This window comes from Crinia signifera, chromosome 4, assembly GCF_055691185.1.
Source record: "Crinia signifera chromosome 4, ASM5569118v1, whole genome shotgun sequence".
In the NCBI taxonomy this organism is placed as follows: Eukaryota; Metazoa; Chordata; class Amphibia; order Anura; family Myobatrachidae; genus Crinia; species Crinia signifera.
In genome coordinates this window covers 10447725-10474700 of record NC_139220.1, presented here as the reverse complement: position 1 = coordinate 10474700, position 26976 = coordinate 10447725, and the positions used below count along the sequence as shown (strand labels likewise).

General features: G+C 49.1%; 2 protein-coding genes across 4 annotated transcripts; one reads left to right on the top strand and one right to left on the bottom strand.

Annotated features, from left to right (window-relative positions):
• Nucleotides 1-418: 418 nt before the first annotated feature.
• ARFGAP3 (ARF GTPase activating protein 3) lies at nucleotides 419-20643 on the bottom strand. Of its 3 annotated transcripts, none has more exons than XM_083181047.1 (17): nucleotides 20427-20643; nucleotides 15700-15818; nucleotides 15403-15475; nucleotides 10868-10999; nucleotides 10461-10544; nucleotides 10287-10374; nucleotides 10073-10132; nucleotides 9871-9915; nucleotides 8667-8713; nucleotides 7047-7186; nucleotides 6148-6279; nucleotides 5810-5938; nucleotides 5325-5465; nucleotides 4319-4442; nucleotides 3773-3863; nucleotides 3090-3178; nucleotides 419-2267 (listed from the first exon to the last, which is right to left on the bottom strand). In XM_083181047.1, exons 1-17 carry the CDS (start codon nucleotides 20493-20495, stop codon nucleotides 2250-2252), a joined length of 1581 nt encoding a protein of 526 aa, XP_083037173.1. In that variant the 5' UTR covers nucleotides 20496-20643; the 3' UTR covers nucleotides 419-2249. The 3 variants fall into 3 exon arrangements, with proteins under 3 accessions (XP_083037173.1, XP_083037172.1, XP_083037174.1); XM_083181046.1 differs by having other exon boundaries at nucleotides 3090-3211; nucleotides 20427-20642; XM_083181048.1 differs by lacking the exon at nucleotides 9871-9915 and having other exon boundaries at nucleotides 3090-3211; nucleotides 20427-20642.
• A 38-nt stretch (nucleotides 20644-20681) lies between these two features.
• LOC146073675 (E3 ubiquitin/ISG15 ligase TRIM25-like) lies at nucleotides 20682-26659 on the top strand. Its single transcript, XM_083181045.1, has 2 exons — nucleotides 20682-20855; nucleotides 24929-26659. Exon 2 carries the CDS (start codon nucleotides 24931-24933, stop codon nucleotides 26545-26547), a length of 1617 nt encoding a protein of 538 aa, XP_083037171.1. The 5' UTR covers nucleotides 20682-20855; nucleotides 24929-24930; the 3' UTR covers nucleotides 26548-26659.
• The last annotated feature ends 317 nt before the right edge of the window (nucleotides 26660-26976 follow it).

Genomic DNA, 26976 nt, shown 5'->3' with positions numbered 1-26976 from the left:
GGGACAGTCTGGGGGACAGAGTGAATGGGTGCAGAGAGGGGAACATACAGCGAATGTGAAGGAGGAGCAGGCTGGGGGACATACAGTGAAGGGACAGGCTGGGAGACATAGGGCCAGATTCTCTAAGCTTCAAAAGTGATAAAATGGAGAGTGATAAACAGCCAGCCAATCAGCTACTGTCTGCAGTGGGAATCCATAGGGCGGGCAGTTGGTTGCTCGGTTACCTGCACCTGTGACCAATACAAAGCAGCGGCCATTTTATTAAGTGAACCATCAGTCACTTGTCTCCTGAATGTAGTGTTGCCACCGCAGATTGGGATCAGAACCGCATCGTTTTTTTGGACAGGCCACTCCCACCGCGCTAGTCCATAGCATAACCCATTATACCCGGAGCTACACACAATGAATATACAGGCAGTATCGATGCAATGTTCTGTTTTATTACGGAATACAAATTATTACAAAGATGGCGCCTGTCTATTAGAAGATTAACAAAATAGACAAATATACAGAGAAAAACTTAGCGTTTTGCTTTCCAGACCAAAACTCTGCTGTAAAAATGCATAGAATTGAGTCTGACAGTATAGGTCGTGCTGTCTAAAACACAGCAAAAGTCTCATCAATATAAAATCCAAATCTTAAAAAATCCTTGTGCTCGATCTTGCTTCAAAGCTCTCAATTAAAATACACTCAATTTTTACCGAAGCTTTAGGAGAATTGACTTGGAAGTGACTCGCATTGAATTACGGGGGTTGTCGCGCCAACGGGTGACGCGGTTATCGGCTTCTGCCAGTCTCTGGGATTAGGGCCCTGCTGCTCTCTTGGCGCTGGATAGAACGGTTTAACACAAAGTAGTTTTGTATTGTACGCCTGATAGAAGAACGTGGCGGAAAGCACAGCTACGCCCTCAGGAGGTGCTGCAGTAGGGCGCATGTACAAGAAAGAGGGTGGAAAAGCGGTTGTGAAACTACAAGGAAGATATGCTGAGACTTTTAGTTCCACAGTAGCCGGAAAAAGAACAGGTACCTGAAAATCCCAAAGTAAAACAAAATGTACTGTAAACCTGTACACGTGGCATGGGTTAAAATAAGACGTATAGTCCCAAAGGTTTGTACTTGTGTAACTGTTCTGAGCCACCGCAACAGAACTATCAGTTGTGGTGCTATAAATACGCACTTCCCTATTGTGACCACATGGTGGCACTCACATTCAGCAGCCTGAGCTGGGCCAAGTTCATTTCAAATCTGTTTCGACACAAAATTCTTTAAATCCAACCACAAAATTAAATGGAAAAATTCAGGTGTAAGTTCAGCGGCAGGGAGGCGGAGGAGAGCGGCAACCTAATAAATTGGAATAAAACATACCGCTGGACTAGGGATATTACATAAATATCCCGCCGCTTCATTCTTCAGTGATCCAGCTCTCACACACTGTATTAAATCATTTTAAATTAAACTATACTAAGGGACCTGCAGGATAGAGCCGCAGAAGGCGGCCATTTTGTTCAGCGGAATGTACTGAGAAACAAAAAGTAATGGTCTTGCGCAGTTCTCAAGATGGCCGCCTGCACAGTGTATGTAAGCGACGGGTCTAATAGAGGGGCAAGGTGGGTAAGACACAGCCTGGGAAACCTTATTAGTTATAGGCCCTAAGACCTGCTGACGGACGGTCTGCAGACGGAGACGATTGTCGCGCAATGCTTGTGGCTGCTCAGACGATAATTATATACATGCCACTTTCAATGTGATAAATACCTGAGTAACATTTAGGCTTTGGTCTGTGCAGTAACGATATCACTAAGGCCTTATTCATAGAGCACCTCCCGATATTGCCTATTAGGCGACTGGACTGAAAGGGACAGACAATTAGGTAGATTCAAACCAAGTGGCATTTGGTGCATTCATATAAGCCGATATTCCGTAGCGGCCGTAGAACTAACTGCGCTTTGCAGCAGCCCTGGAATAAAATTTCTTTATAAATATTGGTAATAAGTCTTTTAGGGGAGAAGGACGATGCTCAGAACCAGATTTTACCATACAACCTGGGTGCAAAACGAAGAAGAGGGGACAAGGGGCAGGAAAAAAACAAAACAAATCCCCAAAATATCACTATACTCCATGGGATCCAAGGACACACAATCTGTGGCTTCTCCCTTTAACCTGTGCAGGAGAAATCATCGTAGTCCCAGTTCTCCCAGCGCCTTCCCTGGGAGCGCAGCATGTGCAATGCTGGTAGGAATGACTGATGGGTCAGTTTCCATAGCGGTCCTGGAGAAAGAAGCAATTGTCGCCGTTATTATATATGGAAGAAAAACGTCATTATTTACTGAACGGTAAATACCGGAAAACGAGCTCCGTAATCTCTACGGTTGCCAATCTGTGGAACTACAAGTACCAGCATGCAATGCTGCTCTAGAAAGCAGTAGCGCCAGAGAAGACGGTGGTAGAATCTGCAGTTATTTAGCAGTACGTCTGCAGCCATACTGTGCACACGAGCTGTAGTGCCTCAGATCAGCGGTTCTCGGTGCCCATACACTAGTGAGATTGATCTGCAGATCTGGCTGGTTGGTACAAAAACATGGTTATGGATGAGTGACAGTTTGTCAGTTTTCCAGCATTTCCAAGCAAATGGTCAACTGTCATTTGCTCTCATCCATAGCCATGTTTTTGTTCCAACCAGACAGATCTGAAGATAAATCTGCGTGTGTATGGCCACAGTTACACTTTGCACTTGAACATCAATGAATGACAACATCTATAAAGTTCTCTGGTATATTCCGGTATTAGATACCAAAAAAAATAAAAAAATAAAAATAATAATAATAATAATAATAATAAAAAAAACCCGCCAAAATCACTTATTCAATATAAATATCCACGTGATTTGTTTTAATGCAATAAGACCAAATGGCCAAACTTATCGTCAGGTACCACTGTCGGCTTCAGGGTAAAAACTTACCTCCTATAGGGCAGGCAGGAGGTTACTAAAAACGCCAAAACCAGCTTTTCTCTAAAATGCGTGGGAGTCATTGTGTTTTCTATTAATACATCAGAAATGAAATATTTTCTTCATTCGCCAAAAACACAAACCTGGATCGTCGTCATAACGCCATTGGCCAGCACGGACAGCCGCCCCGCCACGGATTTCACGCCTTGTTTGAAGTTTGCCATATCTGGAGCTGAGGGCAGGACATTGGACAGATTGTAATTTGCTGAAATAAAAAGAAAATGACTTCTACTACATCTGGGTCAGGATGTGTATAGAGAACCCTACGCATTTTACCATGGCCTAGCGTCCTATTGTACAGAAAAGTGCCCAAATTACTCTCCACAGACATAGGTCAAAACACCATGAATTACATGAATAATGGTCAGCAGTGCCATCCCCCATCTGTGCCACATGATCCGTAACATGGGTCCTCGTTACCTCCCACTCTACAAAGAGGGGTGAACATTTGTAAAGTGATGCCGTTACACCCCCCGTTTGTTCTCAGTGATTGTACTCTGAAGGCTTTTGAGAAACTACAAAGTTTTGTTCTTGGGGAACATTCATCCCTCTGGTCTGATGTTGCACAGGCGTCACGTGTACTCGTAGTGCCCTGGTGGTATGTCCCCCACCCAGAGAGCAGCTGAGAGTCTAGCAAGCTGTGGGTCCCAGTATGCCACCTGAGGGCAGACACTCTATACGTGACTGTAGCAATGAGGGTGGATATTCCTAATATTAATACGGTGTTTATAACAAGTACAGTGACACAGCAGTGGGGGCTCGTTACCTGAAGACTGCTTCTTCTGCTCGTCAAACAAGTCGGCAGAGCTGATGGATGCGCTTCCGGAAAGTCTCTCCAGCCGGGCTCTCGTCTCGTACTGAAGGAGGTATCGGAATACGGCAAAATTACAATTCACCCCCAGAAAATGAACACGTCCAATGTCACGCCAATCATACGAATCCACGTACACACAGGGAAAGTAGTAGGTGACATCTGTCACTTTCTGCTCCCAGTATCTCAGTTGTCTCCCATTAACACCCATTGCATCTCACGCCTATCCTCATATACGCACACTAGGGGAGATAATCTCCGTCTGCTCGGCAAAACATCACTGCTGATGTTCTCTGTGCTGCGGGAGCAATCAGGTCACCTGACCAGTTACAGGTTGATCTCTGACCCCCGGAGGTACAGACGTCTCCTGCTCTGCTCTCGAGCAAATACATCCCGGAACCAGACATGGAACCAGTTTATTGCACAAATGGAAGACGTTGGGCTTTCCTCAATGACTGGCACAGTACCGCAATACAGGACCGTGACACAACGTGTACTTACATCAGCATTGTCCTGCTTCCCAAAGTACATGTCCGAAGAAATGGACTTGGCATTGCCAAACTTTTTCTGGGCATCGTCCGTGACTGGGGTTGGTTCTATGTCATGTTTACGGCGAGTGGCTGGTCTAAAATAAATAGAAGAAAACAATTCCATTATATTCCGTTTTATACAGTTAAAAAAAAAAAAAAAAAAAAATACTAAAATCCCACATTGTAAATGAACTAGAAACACAACACTGCATAAGGGCCTCATTGTCCCATCTTCAAGAACACAAACACGGCCGCAGGTACAACCATCTTCCATCTTACGTTAGCATTGCTTACAAGATGGCTTCTTGAAAGGGAGGAGTATAAGCAAACACGTGTTCCTATAATACAGATGAGTCCACATCCACCAAGCGTCTCTACTCCATACAGCTCCACTTAGGATTATCGCGCCGCCTATTTCTTTAAATTTTATGTCTTATTCATATTGTAAATCTAGCAGTGTAGTTTGGTCCCTTCCAGTTTTAGCTACGTGAATAAGACGCACGTTTTCAGCAAGAAGGAAGCTTGGTGCAGCTGAGTCACTGGCATCTGGTGCACAACTGACACTGGCTGTTTGGCAGACTTGTTCCAGTGTATGAGGACAGATCTGTCTGCCTTTACTTTACACTAGGTACCATAAACCTATGTATGACTTCTGCATGAAATATGCTGGCGGCACTAGACTTATCTAAACCCCTGAACTAGCTGCCAACTAGCAGGAGCCTACCAGCTGCCATCACAGTGAAGAGCTGGCACTTGTAGAGCACACCGCCAGCTCCGGCACTGCTGCGGGCGGCACACCGCCAGCTCCGGCACTGCTGCGGGCGGCACACCGCCAGCTCCAGCACTGCTGCGGGCGGCACACCGCCAGCTCCAGCACTGCTGCGGGCGGCACACCGCCAGCTCCATCACAGCTGCTGCCACTAATCAGCCGGTGAAAACCTACAAAGCACGAATAAGAAGCAATGAGACTCCCGCACCTGTCATCGTAACTGACGGCCTTGGAGCTGAAAGTCGTACTGGAATCGTCGTTGGATGAACCCTTCTTCCAGAAATCGTCGGACTGATCTTCCCAATTGAGAAATAAACTGCTGGCCGGCTCTGGTGGGTCCTCCCGGTATCTGGATTGTGGAACACAAGCAGCAGCAATGAAACCAATGTCCCCTTTCAGGTCCGTTGGCACCAAATCACCGTCACATAATATGGAAGATCAGGCCTGCCCGGTGTAACAGCGATCAGTGTCCATGACGACACAAAGAAATCACACTAAATAACTGGACCCCAACGGATTCTAAAGTGTATGCCCGGTCTACACTTGTGTCAATGCCTTGATAGCTTACAAACGCTGCTGCTGCGTCAGCCTCACAATCAGGCGTAACATAATAAAAATTTAGTACAATCATTTGAATATTAAATAAACATAATTCTACGTGTTTCATGTAGGCGTTCCCCGAACTTGTCTCACCGTGACCGAGAAGAGATAAACAGGAAATCCTCGGGCTCCTCCTCCTGGTAAATCTTTTTGGATTTGGTGCCTTTCGGGGCTTCCTGCTCAATGATTTGCATCTCGGAGAGCACAGAATGGGAGATCCCACTGCAGACACAGGAAACATTAGGGTCACGATAAGCCAATCACCGGGTATTAACGGGTCTGTAACAGGGATGCTGGGACACTTAGGTTAAATAAAAGGGTCAACAAAACAGAACCGAGAGGACACGCAAGAGATAGAAGCAGGATTAACATGTAGTTTCATTAACATTTCCATTCCTTATATCATAGATAATCGTACAGACGTTCCTTACCTGCGATTGCCGAAACCCATTCCCAGCCGCTCGGCTTCCGCCTTCTTCTTGGCGGGCATGTTCTTCATCTTCTCGTCATCTTTCTGCTTTTGTATCTCCAGCTCCTTGTACGCCAGCCGCAGAGACGCCACGCTGGCAGAGATGAGGGACACATAATAAGATGGGTGAACCCTGGATGCAGGACTGTCCTGTCTGCAATCTGCTCTCTTAGATCCGTAATGTGCAATACTCAATTCCCTGCTGTGAAGCCCTAGTTCAATTCTTCCAATAATCGTTCACGTGATTTGCACTAATGAATATAACCTGGAGTCCGGTAAACCCATTGATGGCCACTAGAGGGCGTACTGGCATGCGATAGAAGCTTTGCTTTTGTCCTATTGACAGCTATTTTTTCTGGGACTGTTTAACGTATTGTCATTTATATAAATTGGATTTCGCAGTGCTTCATAGATAATACATACATTACTCAGACACATTAGTCCCTGCTTAGTGGAGCTTACAATCCATATTCCCCCATTTGTACTAGGACACAGATGATCAAACTCCGTCCTCAGGACCCCACACAGTTAATGTGACAGTTGGTGACATACAGCATACCTGACAGGTGACCTGGAAAACATGACCTGTGCGGGGTCCTGAGGACTAAGGGGCAGATGTATTAAGCCTGGTGAAGCGATAAAAGTGTTGCATTACTTTATCAATTCACCAGGCTTAATAATATCTGCCCCATGGTTTGATCGGAGCACCCAGAGGAATTGCACAAACACACAAGTACATACAAACTCCACACAGATGCACCAACTGCTCTTCCCTGTGGGTGCAGCACGGCATCTACACAAATGGCATTGCGGACATTCCCCATATAGCTCCGGAGGGCACAGGCTGGTGGAGATACTCACACAGGCTCCTCGGCCTTCTTGCTGGTGTTCACCTTCTCCTGCTCCTTCATCTTATCGGCAGCCTGGGCGTGTTTCTCGATCTCGTTGAAGCTCTTGCTGCTCACCTTTTGGGCGCCCAGCCCCCCCTTCTTAGCACCCAGCTGGAAAATGCACAATTACTACATTACATGACAGCCAGCACGTGCGCCTTGGCTCCCAATTCCCAGACGATGGAGGCAATGCGTGCGCTGCAGCACAGACAGGAGTATGGCCGCATCACGCCGATGCTACCTGGAAGTGCAACCTGCCACTGGTGCGTATGGCAAAGAGACACCTCAGATCATGCCCTTACCTTCTAATGGGAGAAGCACTTTACGAAGAAGAATGTCAACACTTCCTAACTTGGCCACTGGGGGCGTGGTTCTAAGGAAATGTGACTAGGAGTTAAGGTGGCCATACACATGCAGATTTATCTGCAGATCTGTCTGGTTGGAACAAAAACCTGGTTATGGATGAGAGCAAATGACAGTTGACCATTTGCTTGGAAATGCTGGAAAACTGACAAACTGTCACTCATCTATAACCATGTTTTTGTTCCAACCAGCCAGATCTGAAGATAAATCTTACTAGTGTATGGGCACCATTAGAAATAGGAGTGACAGCAGATAAACAGATTGGCCCATTCAGTCTGCTCTTTAAGGTTAGGATATTGGGGTTTTGTGGTACACAGCTCACATATCTATATAGAGATGCTAGCTAAGCCCACTCAAAGCAAAAGCTTCGAAAGTTAGTCTGCTACCTTGTGATTGCTTCTGTATATGTGAAAGCTGTAGCTGCGCTCGCTGCCAGCAAGTGGCAGTGTTTCAGTTACACACAGACACTAGATAGAGAATATATATGTGTGTGTGTGTCTGTCCTCTATGCGGCGGTGTAGCAGAGCGCTGTGCAGGAGGGCTGGCGGGCAGCAGAATTTGAAAAGACATTTCAAAACACTGGGCAGCCCTCTAATTGGCTGAGTGAGCTCTCAGCGGTGTAGCGGAGTGCTGGCATACAGCGGTGGGAGGCAAACTTTGAAAAAAAACATTAAAAAAGACTGGGTGGCCCTCTCATTGGCTGAGAGAGCGCTCTCTCAGCCAGTCAGCGGCCGCCTGAATCTGAGGGCACCTGATTGGCTGAGAGAGTGCTCTCTCAGCCAATGAGAGGGCCACCAAGTCTTTTTTAATGTTTTTTTTCCAAAGTTTGCCGCCCACTGATGTATGCCAGCACTCCGCTACACCGCCGCCCGCTAATTGCTCATGCAATTCGATAAACTACATGCGATCGCTCATGCAATTCGATAAATATTAAGTGCAGCGCATAATATCTATCGACACGACATTCAACCGCTGGGCCCGCGCCGCATGGTGCATAAAAAGTGCATAGAATCATTTAATTTATCGAACAGCTGTGGTCGAAATCAAAAGATTGTATACAATATCTGATAAGTGTATGGGCCCCATTACATTTGTAGCAGCTGCAGAGGACACTCGGGGGAAGGTTAATCAGAGAATTTGACGTTTACGTGGCATATTATAAAGGCAGGGATACTCCGTGGCGTTCCGGACAGGACAACACAGCGTTATACGTACGCGCAGAACTTACCCCTTTCTTAGCTGCACCGGGCTTCTTCTTCATTATCGAGCCGACATCTGCAAGTCAATACATTTTGGTTATTTGGGTGCAGAAAGACGGACAGCACAACGTGTAACAAGCCATGCGCACCGGCGAGAATGAATTACGCAGCGTTCATTCTCGGCTCTGGCGAGCGAAGCACAGCGATCTCCATGCGCAGAGCGAGAAGACTCCTTTGGCAGCAGTAGGACGCAGACCTGTGCCCTATGGTATGTAATAAGTATGGCAGTGCGCGCTGTGCATAGGACGGACGCGCGAGTATTACACAGGAGGAGTCATACCCATCACAAAACCAGGAGAGATGCTGCTGCGTTTAAAGCAGATCAATAAACTCGGGATGAAAGGGGTGATTCGGGTTGGTTTGCAAAAGTAAACTCCTTTAACGGACAAAACCATGCTGCGCTGCCGGTGGGGCAGATGTAACATGTGCAGAGAGTTACATTTGGGGGTGAGTTATTTGGTTTCTGTGAAGTGTAAGTACTGCCTGCTTTATTCTTACACTGCAATTTAGATAACAGTTTGAACACCCCTCACCCAAATCTAACTCACTGCACATGTTACATCTGCCCCACCTGCAAGGAGTTTTCTTTTGGAAACCAACCTGAAACACCTCCTAAATACCACATTTAATTGAACACAAATACATTTTATATAAAGAGACTACACGCGTCAATCCCATGCACAATGCCCTAAATTTCCCCACACCATCCCCCGTGTGCCTTCACCCTATACGGTAAGAGTACAGAATAAATCCATTACCATTGAGTAAATGATCACATTGCTGATATGTAAATACTTCCATACCTTGAATATATAATACTCAAAGCTTAGGATTACTCCTGCGGAGGACACGAGTGACCGGTGGGTGCCGTATATTGCAGGACAGCTTGGTGGCCTCATCGGATTACACATTTGTCTTTTGTCAAGGGCTGGAAGCATTGCCCAAAAAAAGTCACCGTGAATCTAGATTTCTGCCCACACAAAGGGGCGATAACCCCCAATGCGTACTAAGCGAGGGGGAGATGTCTGACTTATCGCCAGTGACCATACACAGACATCTGCGTCATGTTTGTATCTACAGAGCTAACCAGGAAGGAGTGCGGGGGGGAGAGAGAGGGTAGATCACCGGTGGTGGAGGAGAGCGGCAGAAGCGGATAGCACAGGGGAGAATCACCTTTGGTAGGTGTGCTTCCTGCAGATAATAAATTCCCTGAATCAGCTGCAACATGGAAGATAAAAAAACAGACAAGATACATTTATAGCAGCTCCCTGCCACATCTCGCCACTACAATACCAGAACTGCACCGGGGGACAGAGGAGGGGAATCTCTCTGCAGGAACGGACAAGTGCTATGGAGGAGCAATAATGGCGGTTACCTAGTGCGGCATTGGGGGACATACTCAGGCAGTCCACGCTCGGTCCCACCTCGGGGTCACCTGTAAATACAAACATGAGTGTTACACAATGACTGACAGCCTCCAATTCAAGCCCCCACCCCTATTCGATAGAAACGGTTACCCAGCAGGAGTATGATGCCCCCCCCCCCCTCATTAGCATACATTGATCCGTGGCGGAGAACCCCCATCATACCTTCTCTGCTGTTGGGGACAAATGCTGGAGAAATCTCCACTATAGACTCAAATGGAATCTGGGGCTGTTCCCAGTCTGCGTTGCTGACCTGTAAGAGATGAGAGCAGAGACCGCATTAGTGTTAGGGCTCTGGAAATGGTACAATGTATATATATAGGCCCTGGTTCCGGATACCTCTACATGTGCCGCAAAGAAGTCCTCCTCTTTCTCCTTCTGTTGGGGTGACAGCGGGGGAGCGCCGCACCCATCGATCCAGAGCTGTAGTCAAGAAGACAGACACAAATCAGCAGCAGACACTGACACAGCGTATCCAATCCCCTGCTCTGGGAAACTGGAGCCCTCTAATGATGACATTCTGCATGCAGGTCGTGTAACCAATCCTTACAGCCCAGTAATGTGCAGACTGCAGCGCCACCAGGTGGTTATGACTAGAAATCATCACACCGGTTTTTTGACTTGTGATGCAACTAAAGAGAAAACCATGACCTTCTCCTGTCCTGTCTACTGCACTGCCACCTAGTGGCAGAGATTGGCAGTCGCTGAGCTGTCACACGCCGTGTGCCGTTTCCCAGCATACTTACGTCCGTCCCGTGCTTGCGAGTGGCTTGTGTCGCAAGGGTCTTTATTTTCTCTCTGTACAGACTGGCCGCCCGACTGTTGTATTTGGCATTTGTGTCGTTCGTGCTGCAGCCGTGTTGTCGGAAGAAGGCAGTCTACACAACAAAGAGAACACACAATGAATTTCTGACCGTCCCCCCTGGTACATTCCATGCTCAGGTTTACACAGCAGGCATACAGTGGGTTAATGACCATGCCCCCATGCTGTGGGAACGTTGCCTCTGGAAGACCAGCACCCGGATGAGAGCATTATACACCCAGGAGTCACTAATACAATGCCCCGGCGGTGATTATAAGCTGCGCCTGTCAGCCGCGCACAGCAGAGGCAAAGGGGAGAGACATCAGTCTGGTGCATCAGCAAAGAGGTACTAGAGGTGCTGTATAATGACACCAGTCAGACATAGGGAGATATAATATGACCATACACAGGTTCCCCGGGCTGTGACAATAAGGACGGACAGATCTGCTGCTTATCTCGGGATCAGAGGCATCATTATAATGGGGAACGTCACTTATATGGAGCAGTGTTCCCAGAAAGGAGGCGAAGAAGCAGGACAGGCTGCGAAGAGGGATCACTGATCCCTATAGTGAATGCCTGGGGCGTACACAGTGATCACTTCCCAGAGAGTCCATGAGTCCAACACCCAGGATTCACTAAGGGACTAGAGAGAACCAGGGGAATCCTTACTCATTCTGCAGTGACTACATATGGTCCCGAGTAACCCAGGGGTGTCCCTACCCATCTCATTGGGTGACCAGGCATGTACATTGAGCAGGAGACACCCCGGCAGGTAGGTTATAGGCTTAGCCTAGAGGATTAACGAGCTAAGGTTCCCGTCTGATGTTACAAGTGATTCACTAGAGATGATTACTGTAGCATGCACTACTGAACACTGACGCTAGAGGGCGATGATTGGCCAATCACAGATCCCAGGAGATCATACTGGCTGGTAAGAGACCTGCTGACACAGGTGGTAAGATCTGTCCCCGCAGGGAGAAGTGTCAGCTGGTATAAGGGAATCGGAAAGTAGCGTCGTCATTGGTAACTACTGCAGCCTATACTGTGCATTCAGAGACAGAACACAAGCAGACCAGAGCACACAATGACACATCTGTGGGGGAGTGATCGGTATACTCAGTATGCAGCCACAAGGGGGCCCCCTTGTCTATTTACCTCTATAATACCCTATACTCGTGCCCCTATTAAAGGCAACAAAGTCATTAGACACACAATAACAACGTCTGTATCATCTCTACAGCCACAGTTACACATTGCAGTGACGGCAGACATGCACACACCACCACTGGACCACAAACCTGCCACAGACTATTCCCGAGAAGACATCTGCAACAAACCAAAATGTGGATTCAGCTAAATATTTGGCAACTAGGTGATTCCATCGCGCCCTATGGGCGCTCTTCACACCGTCGTAAGGGGCTGCGCCCCCTTAATTTGTAAACGTTTGTATTGTGAGAAATATGGTTAGAATTGTATGTAAGATGCCTGTATTGCAACTTGAGTTATAGGTGAAATGTGTTAAATAGAGAGCATATGATGTGGAAGGGGGTGTGCATTGTTTTGTTTAATTAAACAGCGGTTACAGAGTAAGATGTACATTGATAGTGTGGAGGGTACAGTGACATTTGTGGGTGTGGGGGGGGGGGGCTGTGTGTGCATGTTGTTTAGGTGTGTGTGTGTGCAATAGTATAGTATGGTGTTTCTGAGTCAGCGGCTCCCCACTGGCGGAGGTCACGACACAGGAAAACAGGAGGCTGGGTAGTGATAGGGGTGTGTGGGCATAAGGGGGACTAAAGAGTTGGGTGGGAGATACTGTGCAGCTTCTGCCAGTGGGTGAGGGTCCAGTGTGGCAGTACAGGAGTACAGGATGGTGGCCCTGAGTCAGTGTCTCCTCCTTCTGGGTGGGAGTTCGGGTGCATGAGAGCAGGAGGCTGGGCTATGAGGCATGATAGGGGCATGTGGGCAAAACAGCATCAGCGACTCCCCAGTGGTGGAAGTTACGGTTTAGGAGAGCAGGAAGCTGGGTAGTGATAGGGGTGTGTGAGTATACGGGGGACTAAAGAGGGGCTTAGGGGTGCCGTGAATTGCGGGAGGGGCACGGGAGGTGCCGTGAATCAAGGAAGGGAGGGGGCGCAGGTGTCCGCAAATCGCGGGAGAGGGCGGGGGTCCGCAAAGAGTGGGAGGGGGCGTGAATTGCGCAAGGGGGGATTGCGAATCGCAGGAGGGGGGGTGCGCGGGGGGTCCGTGAATTGCAGGAGGGGGGGGGGGCACGGGGCGCGATGAATCACCTAGTTGGTTATATATTCTTGTAGAAGGATGGTAGGATGTTGCTGTCATTCAGAATGCATTTACATAAACAGTAATAGTAGCAGTAAAAGATCTGACTTAAAACACCTACAGTAAAACAGAACAGGTGTTATATATTATACAAAGAATTGGTTGATGATGTGTAGGTTGACGTGCACATAGTTGTCACTGGAAAAAAATTGCCACAAGAAAAAAGCAACACAGAAAGTTCAACACATGTAAATGTTGACATAAGTGTGACACCTCATTGGTGTCCATGTCGACACATGAGAATGAATATGAAAACATAAAAAAAAAGAAAAATAAATCTTCAAAAACTCATGTCAACCTTTTTCATTGTCGACCATAGCCGTGCCATTTAATCCTGGGGTTGCCGTGAATCGCGCGCGGGGGTGGTGGGGGGATTGGAGGTGAGGGGTGTCCGCGAATCACGGGAGGAGGGGTCGTGGGTGAATGCCGTGAATTGCGGGAGGGGGGGGGGGTGTGGGTGCTGCGAATCGTGGGAGGGGGCGCGGGGGGTTGCAGTGAATCGCGGGAGGGTGGGTCGCGGGGTTGCCGCAATGACAGGAGGGGGGGTCAGGGGTGGGGAATCGCGGTGGGGGGCACCGTGAACCGCGGTAGGGGGGGCCCGGGGGGTTGGTGCGAATCGTGGGAGGTCACGGGGTGCCGCAAATCGGAGGAGGGGGGGGGTGTGTCAACGGGGTGGGGCCGCGAATCGCGGGAGTCACCGGGGGTGCCGCGAATTGCGGGGGGTGTGCTGCAAATCGCGGGAGGGGGGTGCCGCGAATCGCCACAAGAGAAAATCCACACAGAAAGGTTCAATTACCCTGTTTAAAATGACAGGTGATGACAATCATAAATTAAGATGGAAGCCCACAAACAGAGCATCATGTTGGGAGGTATGGAGGTGTTGGGCGCTCACCTGGTGTGTCTGGTGAGTAACTGTGTCTTTGCTGTGTAACATGGAGAGGCAGAGGGTGTCTGGCACTGTCTGTGGGCTCACTGGGCTGTGAGTCAGTCATGTGAGTCAGAGGCTCCACCCAGCGTTACAGCTCCAGACACACTTTGAGTGACAGATGTAGCCAAATATATAAGAGATATGCGAAGACAACAACCACACTGGCACATGAGGCCTAGGGCTTGGAAACACGGGGTTAGGGGCACAGTGCCCGTGGGGGTCAAGATAGCGGCCAATGCGCTGATTGTGTTAATACCCTGCGCTGTAGCGGCTAGGCACCATGTACTGTAAATATATTCATGCGTTCTATTGCACTGTAATGTATGGCGCTATGCACGGGTGTATGTGTAAATGAAAGGACCCTGCACTTAGGGGTAGATTGATGAAGATGGGAGTCCTATTGACAACATGATGTTGCCTATAGCAACCAATCAGATTCTACTGATTGGTTGCTACTGGCAACATCCCATCTTCAACAGAACGCCCATCTTAGTTAATTTTCCCCTTTGTGTAGGGGACTCAAAAGTGAGATATTTGGGCATTGGACCCCCCCCCTCCCTTCATATCTCCTCTGTCTATAATCATTGTGCGCAGTCAGGCGGATCGTGATCACAAGACGGCAGATACAGGAGAACGCCAGGAGTTCGCTGCAGAATGGGAGTGACAGGAATGTAGATTCTCCTTGCTAATATCATAAATGCAGGTGGCAGCAGTATAGCACAATGGTTCACTGTGCTACCAATATGTACAGTCACCCAGTAGGCACGACCACGGCCAATACAGCAAAACCACAGGCAGCTCCCACCCACAAACATATGTTACACCGGCAACACCAGCTCCCCAAACATCAGCCCAACTCCTGGGACACCCACATACTGGGTACAGAGAACCTGAATAACCCATTGCTCTGCTTCCGACATCAGCGATCACCCTACATGACAAGCCCCTACGTACGGGACGTAACAATGGGACTTCTCCCCTGACATCAGTGCAGATGGTCAGAATCACAGCTGACAGACTGCTGCCATCGCCATACGTGGAAAGGGGGAGGTGCATCATCAAATATGCGAATAGGGGAGAGCTGGAGATCCTGTATTGTACCTGTTCCCAGCTCAGGGTGCAGACATACAAGCCCAAATCAAAGCAGATGTAATATAGGAAGAACGAAGTCCTGATTGGATAATATAATACATAAAGCCGTCTATCACACTTACTGCGTTGGCGTTTCCGCCTACTTGCATGCACCGCAGCTGGAACCACGACCAGTTCGAATCCAGTTCGGTTGATCTGGAAAAAAAAAAAAAATGACTAACTACAAAACACCACTTACATAAATGAAACAACAAACACATAACACTGCCATCTAGTGGTTACACTGGGGTGTTACAATGCTGGGGTACAATAAAGTAATGAGTGCATCGAATGCGACACAGACAGCTCTTACTGGAGCGGTTTCCTGCATGTAACACCCTCAACAGAACCAGGTTTAGTAAACGATGCCATGTACCCACCTAATGAAACTTAAGTGCACTCCAAGAGATCTGTGTGTCCCTGAGCAATCGATACATAAGAACACGCCATAGGTGATGCTGGCCCAGCTGGGGTTCTTGGCGCTGCAGTCGAAGCACGCCTGGGACAGGAGAGAGAAGATGCACAATGACATACAAACGCCCCACAGCATTTATTGCACCAAGACCGAAGGATGCTACGTAGGCCGGGCTGAAAGGTACATTCGCAAACCCGGAATTACCAGACAGTAACCGTTCATAAGAGGTTCTAGGACCACACACACATTATTATTACACAATGGAGATAGGATTGAATACGAAGCTGATGTTCAGCCTTCTGATTGGCTGGGAACCAGTGGGATCAGTGAGACATTCCATTGATTATAGGATCTACCACCCAGGTTTGCATTGCAATATGCGATCCTATAGGGTGAAAATGTGTCTGGGTTGTTAGGAGCCCGTCTCAGCAAACTGCCCAGCCGGTTGCCGGGGGTTACATGCATGCATGGTTAATGTTGACCGTACTGCCCTGCCAACAGTGCGGTGAGTGGCCTATAGTCTACAATGGGCTATCGTAATCTCAAAAGGCAAATAGCTGCGGCACCCGATGCAATGCTGCCTGATATTGGTACATCGGTCAGCATCACATCCCCTGTAGCAACCTATGGGGGGGGGGAGATGCGGCTGCAGGCAGGACAGGAAGGATCGGAGATGGGCATCAGCTGTGCTGCAGGGCTGACACGATGTCAGACATATGAGGTGTACACCTGCCGATGTACTACAGACATGGAATCGGCCATATCTAGCTGTGTGTACCCAGCGTAAGAAGGATAAACAAGTGCAGCGAGCACCTCGGAGAGATAAGCCGGCTACGTTGTCATCATTTCACAACAAGAGTCAAAGTTCTGATGCTGCAGCGCTTACTCACTGACCCGGCGCACTCCTGTACTCCGCACAGACTGTCCTATACTCAGCACTGCACACATGGAATAACCCTCCTATACTCTGCACAGCCTTCGCTGCGGTCTGCTGTACTCTGCATCTAAGGGAGAGGACGTCATTTCCAAGCACCGCAGTGAGAACGGTGCAAATCCTGGAACCGACCTGGCTTGGATCCATGTTCCAAATGCAGGGTCGGATCCGGGATTTGGGTGTAAAAGGAGTATGAATTAGTACAAGGGCGATATAAATATAGGGATATTACACAGCGGCCGAATATTGATACACTGCGCATGTGTACGGCCCAGACTACGCATACGCGAAGCCATCCTGCAATCTCTATACGCGCGCCGTCTGCAAGATTAACAGGAATCCGGCGTCTGGGGTCGGTAACCATCCGTTTATTAGCAGAGCTAAGAGCCTGACGCCAAAATCCCGACAAGGGGGGGCGCATGGATCGCCCCCCCTTGCAGGCTCGCTACGCAGCGGGCCCGGTGCTTCGCTACGCTCAGCACACTTATTTATTCTCCCTCTATGGGTGTCATGGACCCACAGAGGGACAAAGTGCTGGGATATAGGCGGTCGGGATTTCAACTGCATCCCCTTGGGACGTATTCACATGGCTGGGAATGGATATGTAGCTGATGCCGTACACATCCATTAGTGGGGCGGTGGGTTAACTGGAGGCTGGCCGCTGCAAACTCGCTAACAAGTATGAATTAGTCCCTGACCTCACTGTAGTAAGGAGCCAAATGATGCGCTGGTAACATATGGATAGAGAGGAGTCTCATGGTCTGACTATTACAGGCACAGACAGTAACAGATGACAGCGCATCACAGTGTGTACTTACTGCCTATCATGTGCTATCACCTGATTTACTATCATCAGACCTGGCTGCAACCTTGTGTGACAGCAAACATCCGACATCCCAGACAGCCACCGGTCCCCTGGTCAGGCTACTTTCACTAGTGGTCACCGGTCCCCTGGTCAGGCTATTCCCACTAGTGGTCACCGGTCCCCTGGTCAGGCTACTCTCACTAGTTGTCACCGGTCCCCTGGTCAGGCTACTCTCACTAGTGGTCACCGGTCCCCTGGTCAGGCTACTCTCACTAGTGGTCACCGGTCCCCTGGTCAGGCTACTCTCACTAGTGGTCACCGGTCCCCCGGTCAGGCTACTCTCACTAGTGGTCACCGGTCCCCCGGTCAGGCTACTCTCACTAGTGGTCACCGGTCCCCCGGTCAGGCTACTCTCACTAGTGGTCACCGGTCCCCCGGTCAGGCTACTCTCACTAGTGGTCACCGGTCCCCCGGTCAGGCTACTCTCACTAGTGGTCACCGGTCCCCCGGTCAGGCTACTCCCACTAGTGGTCACCGGTCCCCTGGTCAGGCTACTCTCACTAGTGGTCACCGGTCCCCCGGTCGGGCTACTCTCACTAGTGGTCACCGGTCCCCCGGTCAGGCTACTCCCACTAGTGGTCACCGGTCCCCTGGTCAGGCTATTCCCACTAGTGGTCACCGGTCAGGCTACTCTTACTAGTGGTCACCGGTCCCCTGATCAGGCTACTCTCACTAGTGGTTACCGGTCCCCTGGTCAGGCTACTCTCAGGAGTGACCCACCCGTCTACAGCCCTCCCTATATAGCCCAGGTGACCCACCCGTCTACAGCCCTCCCTATATAGCCCAGGTGACCCACCCGTCTACAGTCCTCCATATATAGCCCAGGTGACCCACCCGTCTACAGTCCTCCATATATAGCCCAGGTGACCCACCCGTCTACAGTCCTCCCTATATAACCCAGGTGACCCACCTGCCTACGGCCCTCCCTATATAGCCCAGGTGGGCCGTCTGTCTACGGCCCTCCCTATATAGCCCAGGTGACCCACCTGTCTACGGCCCTCCCTATATAGCCCAGATGACCCGTCTTTCTACAGCCCTCCCTATATAGCCCAGGTGACCCATTTGTTTACAGTCCTCCCTATATAGCCCAGGTGACCCACCCGTCTACAGCCCTCCCTATATAGCCCAGGTGACCCGTCTTTCTACAGCCCTCCCTATATAGCCCAGGTGACCCACCCTGCCTGTGTATCTTTTAAAATGTTCTAATAAATACACCTCTGCTCCAGATATTGAAAGCATCAATTTAGGGTTTGTGGACTGAAGTTGAGAAACTGCCCTGCAGCCAGGAAAAACACCAATCCCATGTGGCACACCTGACTATAACCACTGCCCAGGTGACACAGCGGTCTATAACCACTGCCCAGGTGACACAGTGCTCTAGAACCACTGCCCAGGTGACACAGCGCTCTAGAACCACTGCCCAGGTGACACAGCGCTCTAGAACCACTGCCCAGGTGACACAGCGCTCTAGAACCACTGCCCAGGTGACACAGCGCTCTAGAACCACTGCCCAGGTGACACAGCGCTCTAGAACCACTGCCCAGGTGACACAGCGCTCTAGAACCACTGCCCAGGTGACACAGCGCTCTAGAACCACTGCCCAGGTGACACAGCGCTCTAGAACCACTGCCCAGGTGACACAGCGCTCTAGAACCACTGCCCAGGTGACACAGCGCTCTAGAACCACTGCCCAGGTGACACAGCGCTCTAGAACCACTGCCCAGGTGACACAGCGCTCTAGAACCACTGCCCAGGTGACACAGCGCTCTAGAACCACTGCCCAGGTGACACAGCGCTCTAGAACCACTGCCCAGGTGACACAGCGGTCTATAAACACTGACCTGGTGGCACAGAGGTCTATAAACACTGACCTGGAGACACACCTGACTATAAACACTACCCAGGTAACACAGCTGCCTACACCCCTGCCCAGGTAACAGCTGTCTACACCACCTGCCTCCCACTGCCCATGTAATATGGCTTTCTTCATCCCCGCCCCCAATTGCTCATGTTACACAGTTGCCTAAACCCCCTGCCCCTCACTGCCCAAGTAACAGCTGTCTACACCACCTGCCCCCCACTGCCCAGGCAATATGGCTGTCTACATCCCCACACCTCATTGCCCAGGTTACACCCCCTGCCTATGTGACACAGCTGCCCCCTCCCCCTTATAACCAACTGCCCTGGTGGCACAGCTCCCTATACCCTTGCCACCCACGCTGCCCAGGAAATATGGCTGCCCACCACCATCTTATTACCCCCTGCAACAGTGGCACAGCTATAAACCCCCCGGTCCTGGTGGCACAGCTTATTTACCCCCTGCCCCGGTGGCACAGCTTATTTACCCCCCTGCCCCAGCTTATTTACCCACCTGTACCGGTGGCCCAGCTTATTTACCCCCACCGCCCCAGTGGCACGGCTTATTTACCCACCTGACCCGGTGGCACAGCTTATTTACCCACTTGACCCGGTGGCACGGCTTATTTACCCACCTGTCCCGGTGGCACGGCTTATTTACCCACCTGTCCCGGTGGCACGGCTTATTTACCCACCTGTCCCGGTGGCACGGCTTATTTACCCACCTGTCCCGGTGGCACAGCTTATTACCCTCCCTGCCCCGGTGGCACAGCTTATTTACCCCCTGCCCCGGTGGCACAGCTTATTACCCTCCCTGTCCCGGTGGCACAGTTACCCTCCCTGCCCCGGTGGCACAGCTTATTTACCCCACCTGTCCCGGTGGCACAGCTTATTACCCTCCCTGCCCCGGTGGCACAGCTTATTTACCCCCTGCCCCGGTGGCACAGCTTATTACCCTCCCTGCCCCGGTGGCACAGCTGTTTACTCCTCTCCCAGCCTTCGGTCAGCAGGATCCCCCCCTGTCCCGGGCTCTCACCTTGTTGGTGGGGATGAGGCGGAGCCGCTTGAAGATGGCGGCGATGTCCTGCTTGTGGGGCTCACTCATGTCTCCGGCGTCTGCGTCACCACCGGCAACAACTCCCGGAGCACCGAATCCCAGACTGACCTGCGCCTGCGCACGGAGAGGGCCACGTCAGCAGAAGCCGGGCGACGTCACCGTACGGAACCACGCCCCTCCATCCACCAAAGCCTGTGTACGGAACCACGCCGCCCTTTTGAGTGACGTTCTGTACGGAAACACGTCCGTCTGACGTCAACGTCACTTTAATGAAACACGTTTCTATCGCGCTGCGTCGGCACAGCTGAGCGAACGCGCCAGGTTTGAATCCGGTTGTATCTAGTCTAGTTTCACTTCTGTTCCATCCACCCGGGAGCACAGAGTCCCAGCACCGTATTTATATTCCAGGTGAGTTCTCCTTCCGAACACAATGCTACGCAAGGTCGGCCAGCATAAGGACCATTGCTTCTGTGGGACTATATGTACCAACATGCCCATTTGTATGCCAGCCACGACTCCTCCTCCCTGTCATGCCCCCCATGTGTGCCAGCCTCGGCCCTTCCTCCCTGTCATGCCCCCATGTGTGCCATCCTCAGCCCCCCCCCCCCCACTGTCATGCCCCCATGTGTTCCAGCCTCAGAGCCCCCCCATTGTCATGCCCCCATGTGTGCCAGCCTCAGAGCCCCCCCATTGTCATGCCCCCATGTGTGCCAGCCTCAGAGCCCCCCCATTGTCATGCCCACATGTGTGCCAGCCTCAGAGCCCCCCCATTGTCATGCCCCCATGTGCGCCAGCCTCAGAGCCCCCCCCCCCCATTGCCATGCCCCCATGTGTGCCAGCCTCAGAGCTCCCCCCATTGTCATTCCCCCATGTGTGCCAGTCTCTGGTGTGCCCCTCGGTAGGCAAGGCCAGAACTCTCCTCCTGGCATGCCTGTCAAGCTAACTTCCCCTCTGGCCCATATTTATTTATTTTACCAGTTATTTATATAGTGCACATACAGTATAAATCCATTCTACCTCCACCTAACATGTTCTCTGTATAACCAAGCCTTGTGTGAACATTACTATGCACGAAGGAACGCCTTAAACATAGACTAACTATTACAACCACTGAGGCCTTTCAGTATCCTGCAGATGGTTTGAGGAAGGAATTTTATGGTGACTTAGAAATCCAATTTCCTCTTGCATCATATCTGGGGGGGGCGCTAGTCCTGACTATGGGACCTAACAAAGGGGGACACTGTGAAAGCCGCAAATAATTTTTGTTTCACCCAAAACTCATTCTACCAAAATTAAAACTTCTGGAACCAGTTCATTTTTGTAAAGGTGTGCATAGAGGACCAGGTCCTTGTTCTGCTCAACTAACGTTCCATTCATGGTGAACCATCCAATACGTCTAATTTGCTCTAGTAGAATGAGCACCGGAGAAGCCAGAAAAAGACAGAAAAACAATGACAAGGCCACAAATTCTGAGCCACATCAGACCCCAAAAAAATAAAAACACCTACCACATGATATACCGCAATTCCTAAAGGGGCCTACACACGGGGAGATTTAGTAAGAGATGCTAGATTGCTCAGTGCACAGCGCTGTGTCCTGATCGATCTGTCAGGGCCAGTGTTCTCCGCTGAGAACACTGGCCCTGACTGGCAATCTGACTAGATTTATCCAGCATGCCGGATATTAATTGCCAGGCGATAGCACCACACGGAGAGACGTAGGGACGTTATCTAAGCAATCTAGTGAGATTGGTTAGAAAATGTCCTGAAATCACCCCGTGTGTAGGCCCCAAAGGTTTCAAGAGGCTGGAAATAAGGGTTCTGAAGAGCCTTCAATACCAAATCAGATCCACAAAGAGATAGATCTGAAGGGAGGCTGAATACTAAGGAAAAAAAAGCGCCCTACTCCTGGAATGGTTGCCATGACCCTTGAGGCTAGTTGAAGACCACAGGTCAGACTGTCCTGAAGGAATCTAACATAGTCGCAGTGAAACCCCAACACAGATACGATGATAGATTCTGGAATAGTGACCAGTCTATGCGTTGGAATCCTAGTCTGGATATCTTTCAGGATCTGGGATTAAAGAGCCAAGCCGCTAAAGCCAGACCAGACCAATCTGGTACCAGATATGGACCTTGGTGCAGGAAGTCCTGTCGAATATAAAGGCGGCAAGTGACCTCGTTTAACTCTTCCTGCAGAGGGCCATATGACAGTCGACCAGGCCAATCCCCAGAAAGGTTAGATCATCATCCTAGTGTTCATTCTAGCACCCTGCATCTTTTGAAACCCATACAATTCCTCTTCCCTGCCTGGGGAGTGGCTCTCTCTGCTGTGGTGCGTGTAGCACAGTGTTGGTCTGCATATCAGTGCTGAAATACAGACCACTCTGTGCTAGAAGCATCACAGCAGGGAAGAGGAACTGCGCGGGTTTTGAAAGCTGCACAGTGCTGGAATGAATACAATCATCCTAAAAGAAGTGTAAGGCTGGGTAACACCGTGACCACTTGACACCGGACTTGCCATCACATAGACAGAGTGGCTGATCCAGGTGCGTGTATACACTTTGCGAGGGCATTTTCATAAAATGGGGGAAAAAAGATGTGAGAAATGTTAAGCATTCTGTGCTAGAAACACCACAGCAGACAGCGACACCCCAGGCAGGGAACAGCTGGCGGGTGCTAAAATGAACTAGATAGGATAGATAGATACATAGAATTGGTTCAGAGTGTGCTAAACCTTAAAATATAAGCAAAAATATGTTTAGATATTATTATTATTATTATTATTATGTTTCTTATATAGCACACACATATTCCGCAGCGATTTACAGAGAATATTTCAACATTCAAATCAGTCCCTACCCCAGAGGAGCTTACAATCTATATTCCCTACCACATGCACGCAGACATTCTAGGGTTAATTTTGTTGGAAGCCAATTAACCTACCAATATATTTTTGGATTGTGGGAAGAAAATAGAGTACCCGGAGGAAACCCACGCAAGCACGTGGAGAATATACAAACTCTGCACAGTTAGAGCCATGGTGGGGATAGAACCCATGACCTCAGTGCTGTGAGGCAGTAATGCTAACCATTACACCGTCCAGATAATATTTACTAAAGAATGCCCTCGGGGCAATGTGCATACAGGTTTTTCAGTTCAGTGAATCAAAAACAAAAGATCATCTTATCAAGTTGACAAAGCAATCAGTCAGACTATTTATTTATTAACCGTTTCTTATATAGCGCAGCATATTCCGTTGCGCTTTACAAAGGAGACAGTGATACAACAAACAGGGTATTTACAGACAGTCAAAATGTAGGAGGGCCCTGCTCGCAAGCTTACAATCTATAGACAACGTAGTTAACCCAACGTGTTTCGTCATGGTGTTGACTTCATCAGGGGCAAAATAAGATAACCAAACAATCTTTTTGCTAGCAATGAGGTTCCTCAAAAAGTATAATGATCCAATATTAATGAATCCCGTGGATACTTTATGTATCAATTTGAGAGATGTCCACCAACGTTTCTTTACTTCATGCAGATTGGTGAAAAAGGCGCTTTGTGAATTTAATTGCAGTCCGCGATCATATAGTGATTCAAGGGCAGATTTATTAAGCTCGGTGAAGTGATAATGTGGCTGGTACTTTATCACCGGCCAATCATCTCCTAACTGTGAAGTTACAGGCTGGGTTTGAAAAATGACTGACAGGTAGGAGCTGTTTGGTTGGTGATAAGAACCAGACACTTTATCACTTCACTGAGCAGTGAGGGAAGAGTGCACAGCTCAGCTGATTCAGGAGTGGAGCTGTGCACTTCATTTACTGTAGGGATAACTTTATGTAGGTTTTAATGCCCACCAACAAGACCGATGCTGCAAACATTCTGTGTGGTTGAATGGGGAAGACCATGATTTTCATTTCTTTCAAAAGACCGTAATTGTTTTTCAACGTAATAATTGATCTGCATGTAATTCCTTGATATCATGTGTCCCTAAGGGTTCTGGGCTCTTTTCTGCCGAGCTTGTTTGTATCTTGTGTGTTTTTTTTTTTTTCAAATATAAAGTAGTTTCTGCCTTTTTGGGAGACCGCTTCGATATAATAACTATTAAGGCGCGTACACACTGGGCGATTTTTTTTTTTTTTTTTTTTGAGCTGAAAATAGCTAATTTTTACAGTTTGAGCGGCTTTCAGCTGAAAAGTCGCCCAGTGTGTATAGCCTGGCTGTGAGCGCCGATGCGTGCTCCCACATCATCGCCGGCCGCCGCTGCTCATTTGCTGGTATTGCCAACAGATAAGCTACAGGATGGACGGCTTTCCATAGCATCCTGCTGTGGAAAGCAGCTCACCCTGGGAAAATCTGTCAGAGTGTATGCATCTTTATTATTGGAGCTAAGATCTCAGCCTAGATCTCTATGGAGTCTGTATAACATGCAGTGGAGTGTGACTGTCATTTTAATTTCTCTCTCTCTCCTTCCCACAGCGATGGCATCTGCTGCTGATCTGAGACAGGAGCTGAACTGTTCCATCTGCCTGAGCATTTATACAGATCCTGTAACGCTGAGATGTGGCCACAACTTCTGCCGGGTCTGTATTGATCGTGTGCTGGATACACAGGAGGGGGCTGGAGTTTATAGCTGTCCTCAGTGCAGAGCAGAGTTTCAGGAGCGTCCTGCACTGCAGAGGAACATAACACTGTGTAACATAGTGGAGAGTTTCCGGTCTACTCACCCAGATCAGGAGGAGACCGGGATCTTCTGCACTTACTGTGTGGACTCTCCTGTACCTGCTGCTAAGTCCTGTCTGCTGTGTGAGGCTTCTCTGTGTGAAAAACACCTGAGCGTACACAGCAAGACAGCAGAACACGTCTTATGTGACCCCACCACTGTCCTTAGGAACAGGAAATGCTCCGTCCATAAGAAGGTCCTGGAGTATTACTGCACTGAGGATGCTGCCTGTATCTGTGTGTCCTGCTGCCTGATCGGGGAGCACAAAGGACATCAGATGGGGTCGCTGGATGAGGCCTCTGAGAAGAAGAAGGAGAAGTTGCGGAAGGTTCTGCAGAAATTGACCGCAAAGAGAGCTGAGACTGAGAAAAGAGTCCACAATTTTCAGCAGTGGAGGAGAAGTTTACAGGGAAAAGCAGTGAGGGCAGCAGATCGAGTCACTGCCTTGTTTAGAGACATCAGAGAACAGTTGGAAGAACTGGAGATAAGAGCACTGAATGAGATCTCCAGGCAGGACCAGTGTCTTTCACACTCAGTCTCTGATCTGATCCAGCAGCTGGAAATAAAGAAGGACGAGCTGTCTGGGACGATCCGTCACATTGAGGAGCTGTGTAACATGTCTGACCCAGTGACTGTCTTGCAGGAACCGGACACAGGGGACTTGTGTGGTGATATTATTTTCAGAAAGAGACCGTATGCACAGGTCAACCTTTCAGTAAATCTAGATGTGGGTCTCCTCTCAGAAACAGTACTCATATTGTCTGATACCATAACAGGGATAAATACAGGGATCTATGTGCTGGAAGCTACAGACATATTACTGGATGTAGCCACAGCTGGTAATAATATACAGATATCAGGTGACGGGAAAACTGCATCCTGGTCATATAAAAACCAGAATCACCCAGTAACACCAGAGAGATTTCAGCACTATCCTCAGGTAATCAGCACCAGGGAATTCTCCTCAGGGCGCTTCTACTGGGAGGTGGATGTCAGTAATTCAGTGTACTGGAGGGTGGGGATGTGTTATCCCAGTATAGACAGGAGTGGAGAACAGTCACTATTTGGAGATAATAATAAGTCCTGGTGTCTGTGTAGGAGTATGTATAATAACCAGTACTCAATTATACATGATGATATCTCGATCCAGTTATCGGACAATCTCCCCTGTGACAGAGTGAGGATATACCTGGATTATGAGGCAGGACAGATGTCCTTTTATGCTCTGTGTGACTTCAGGAGACACTTACACACAGTCACCACCACTTTCACTGAGCCCCTCCATGCTGCATTATGTGTAGCGGGAGGTCGTATAATTACAACTGGGAGAATCACACCCTGTGAGAACTTACCAATGGAACGGCCCAGAGAATGAAGCAGTAGGTGGCGCTACAGCTCAGCTCCTCCCCTACTGTCAGCCAGGCTGTGTTCCCTTGTTAGGTAAGAAACTGACAAATACAATAAATATATATATATATATATATATATATATATATATATATATATATATATATATATATAATTTCAAATAATTTGTATGCCTGACCATTACACCAACAGGGATACATACATACTCTTGTACCCATTCATTCTGTAGAGCAGGCTTGTCCAACCTGCGGCCCTCCAGCTGTTGTGAAACTACACATCCCAGCATGCCTTGACACAATTTGGCTATTAGGGAATGCTAAAACAATGAAAAGGCATGCTGGGATGTGTAGTTTCACAACAGCTGGAGGGCCGCAGGTTGGACCTGCCTGCTGTAGAGCATTTATGAGGTCAGGCACTGATGTTGGATGAGAAGGCC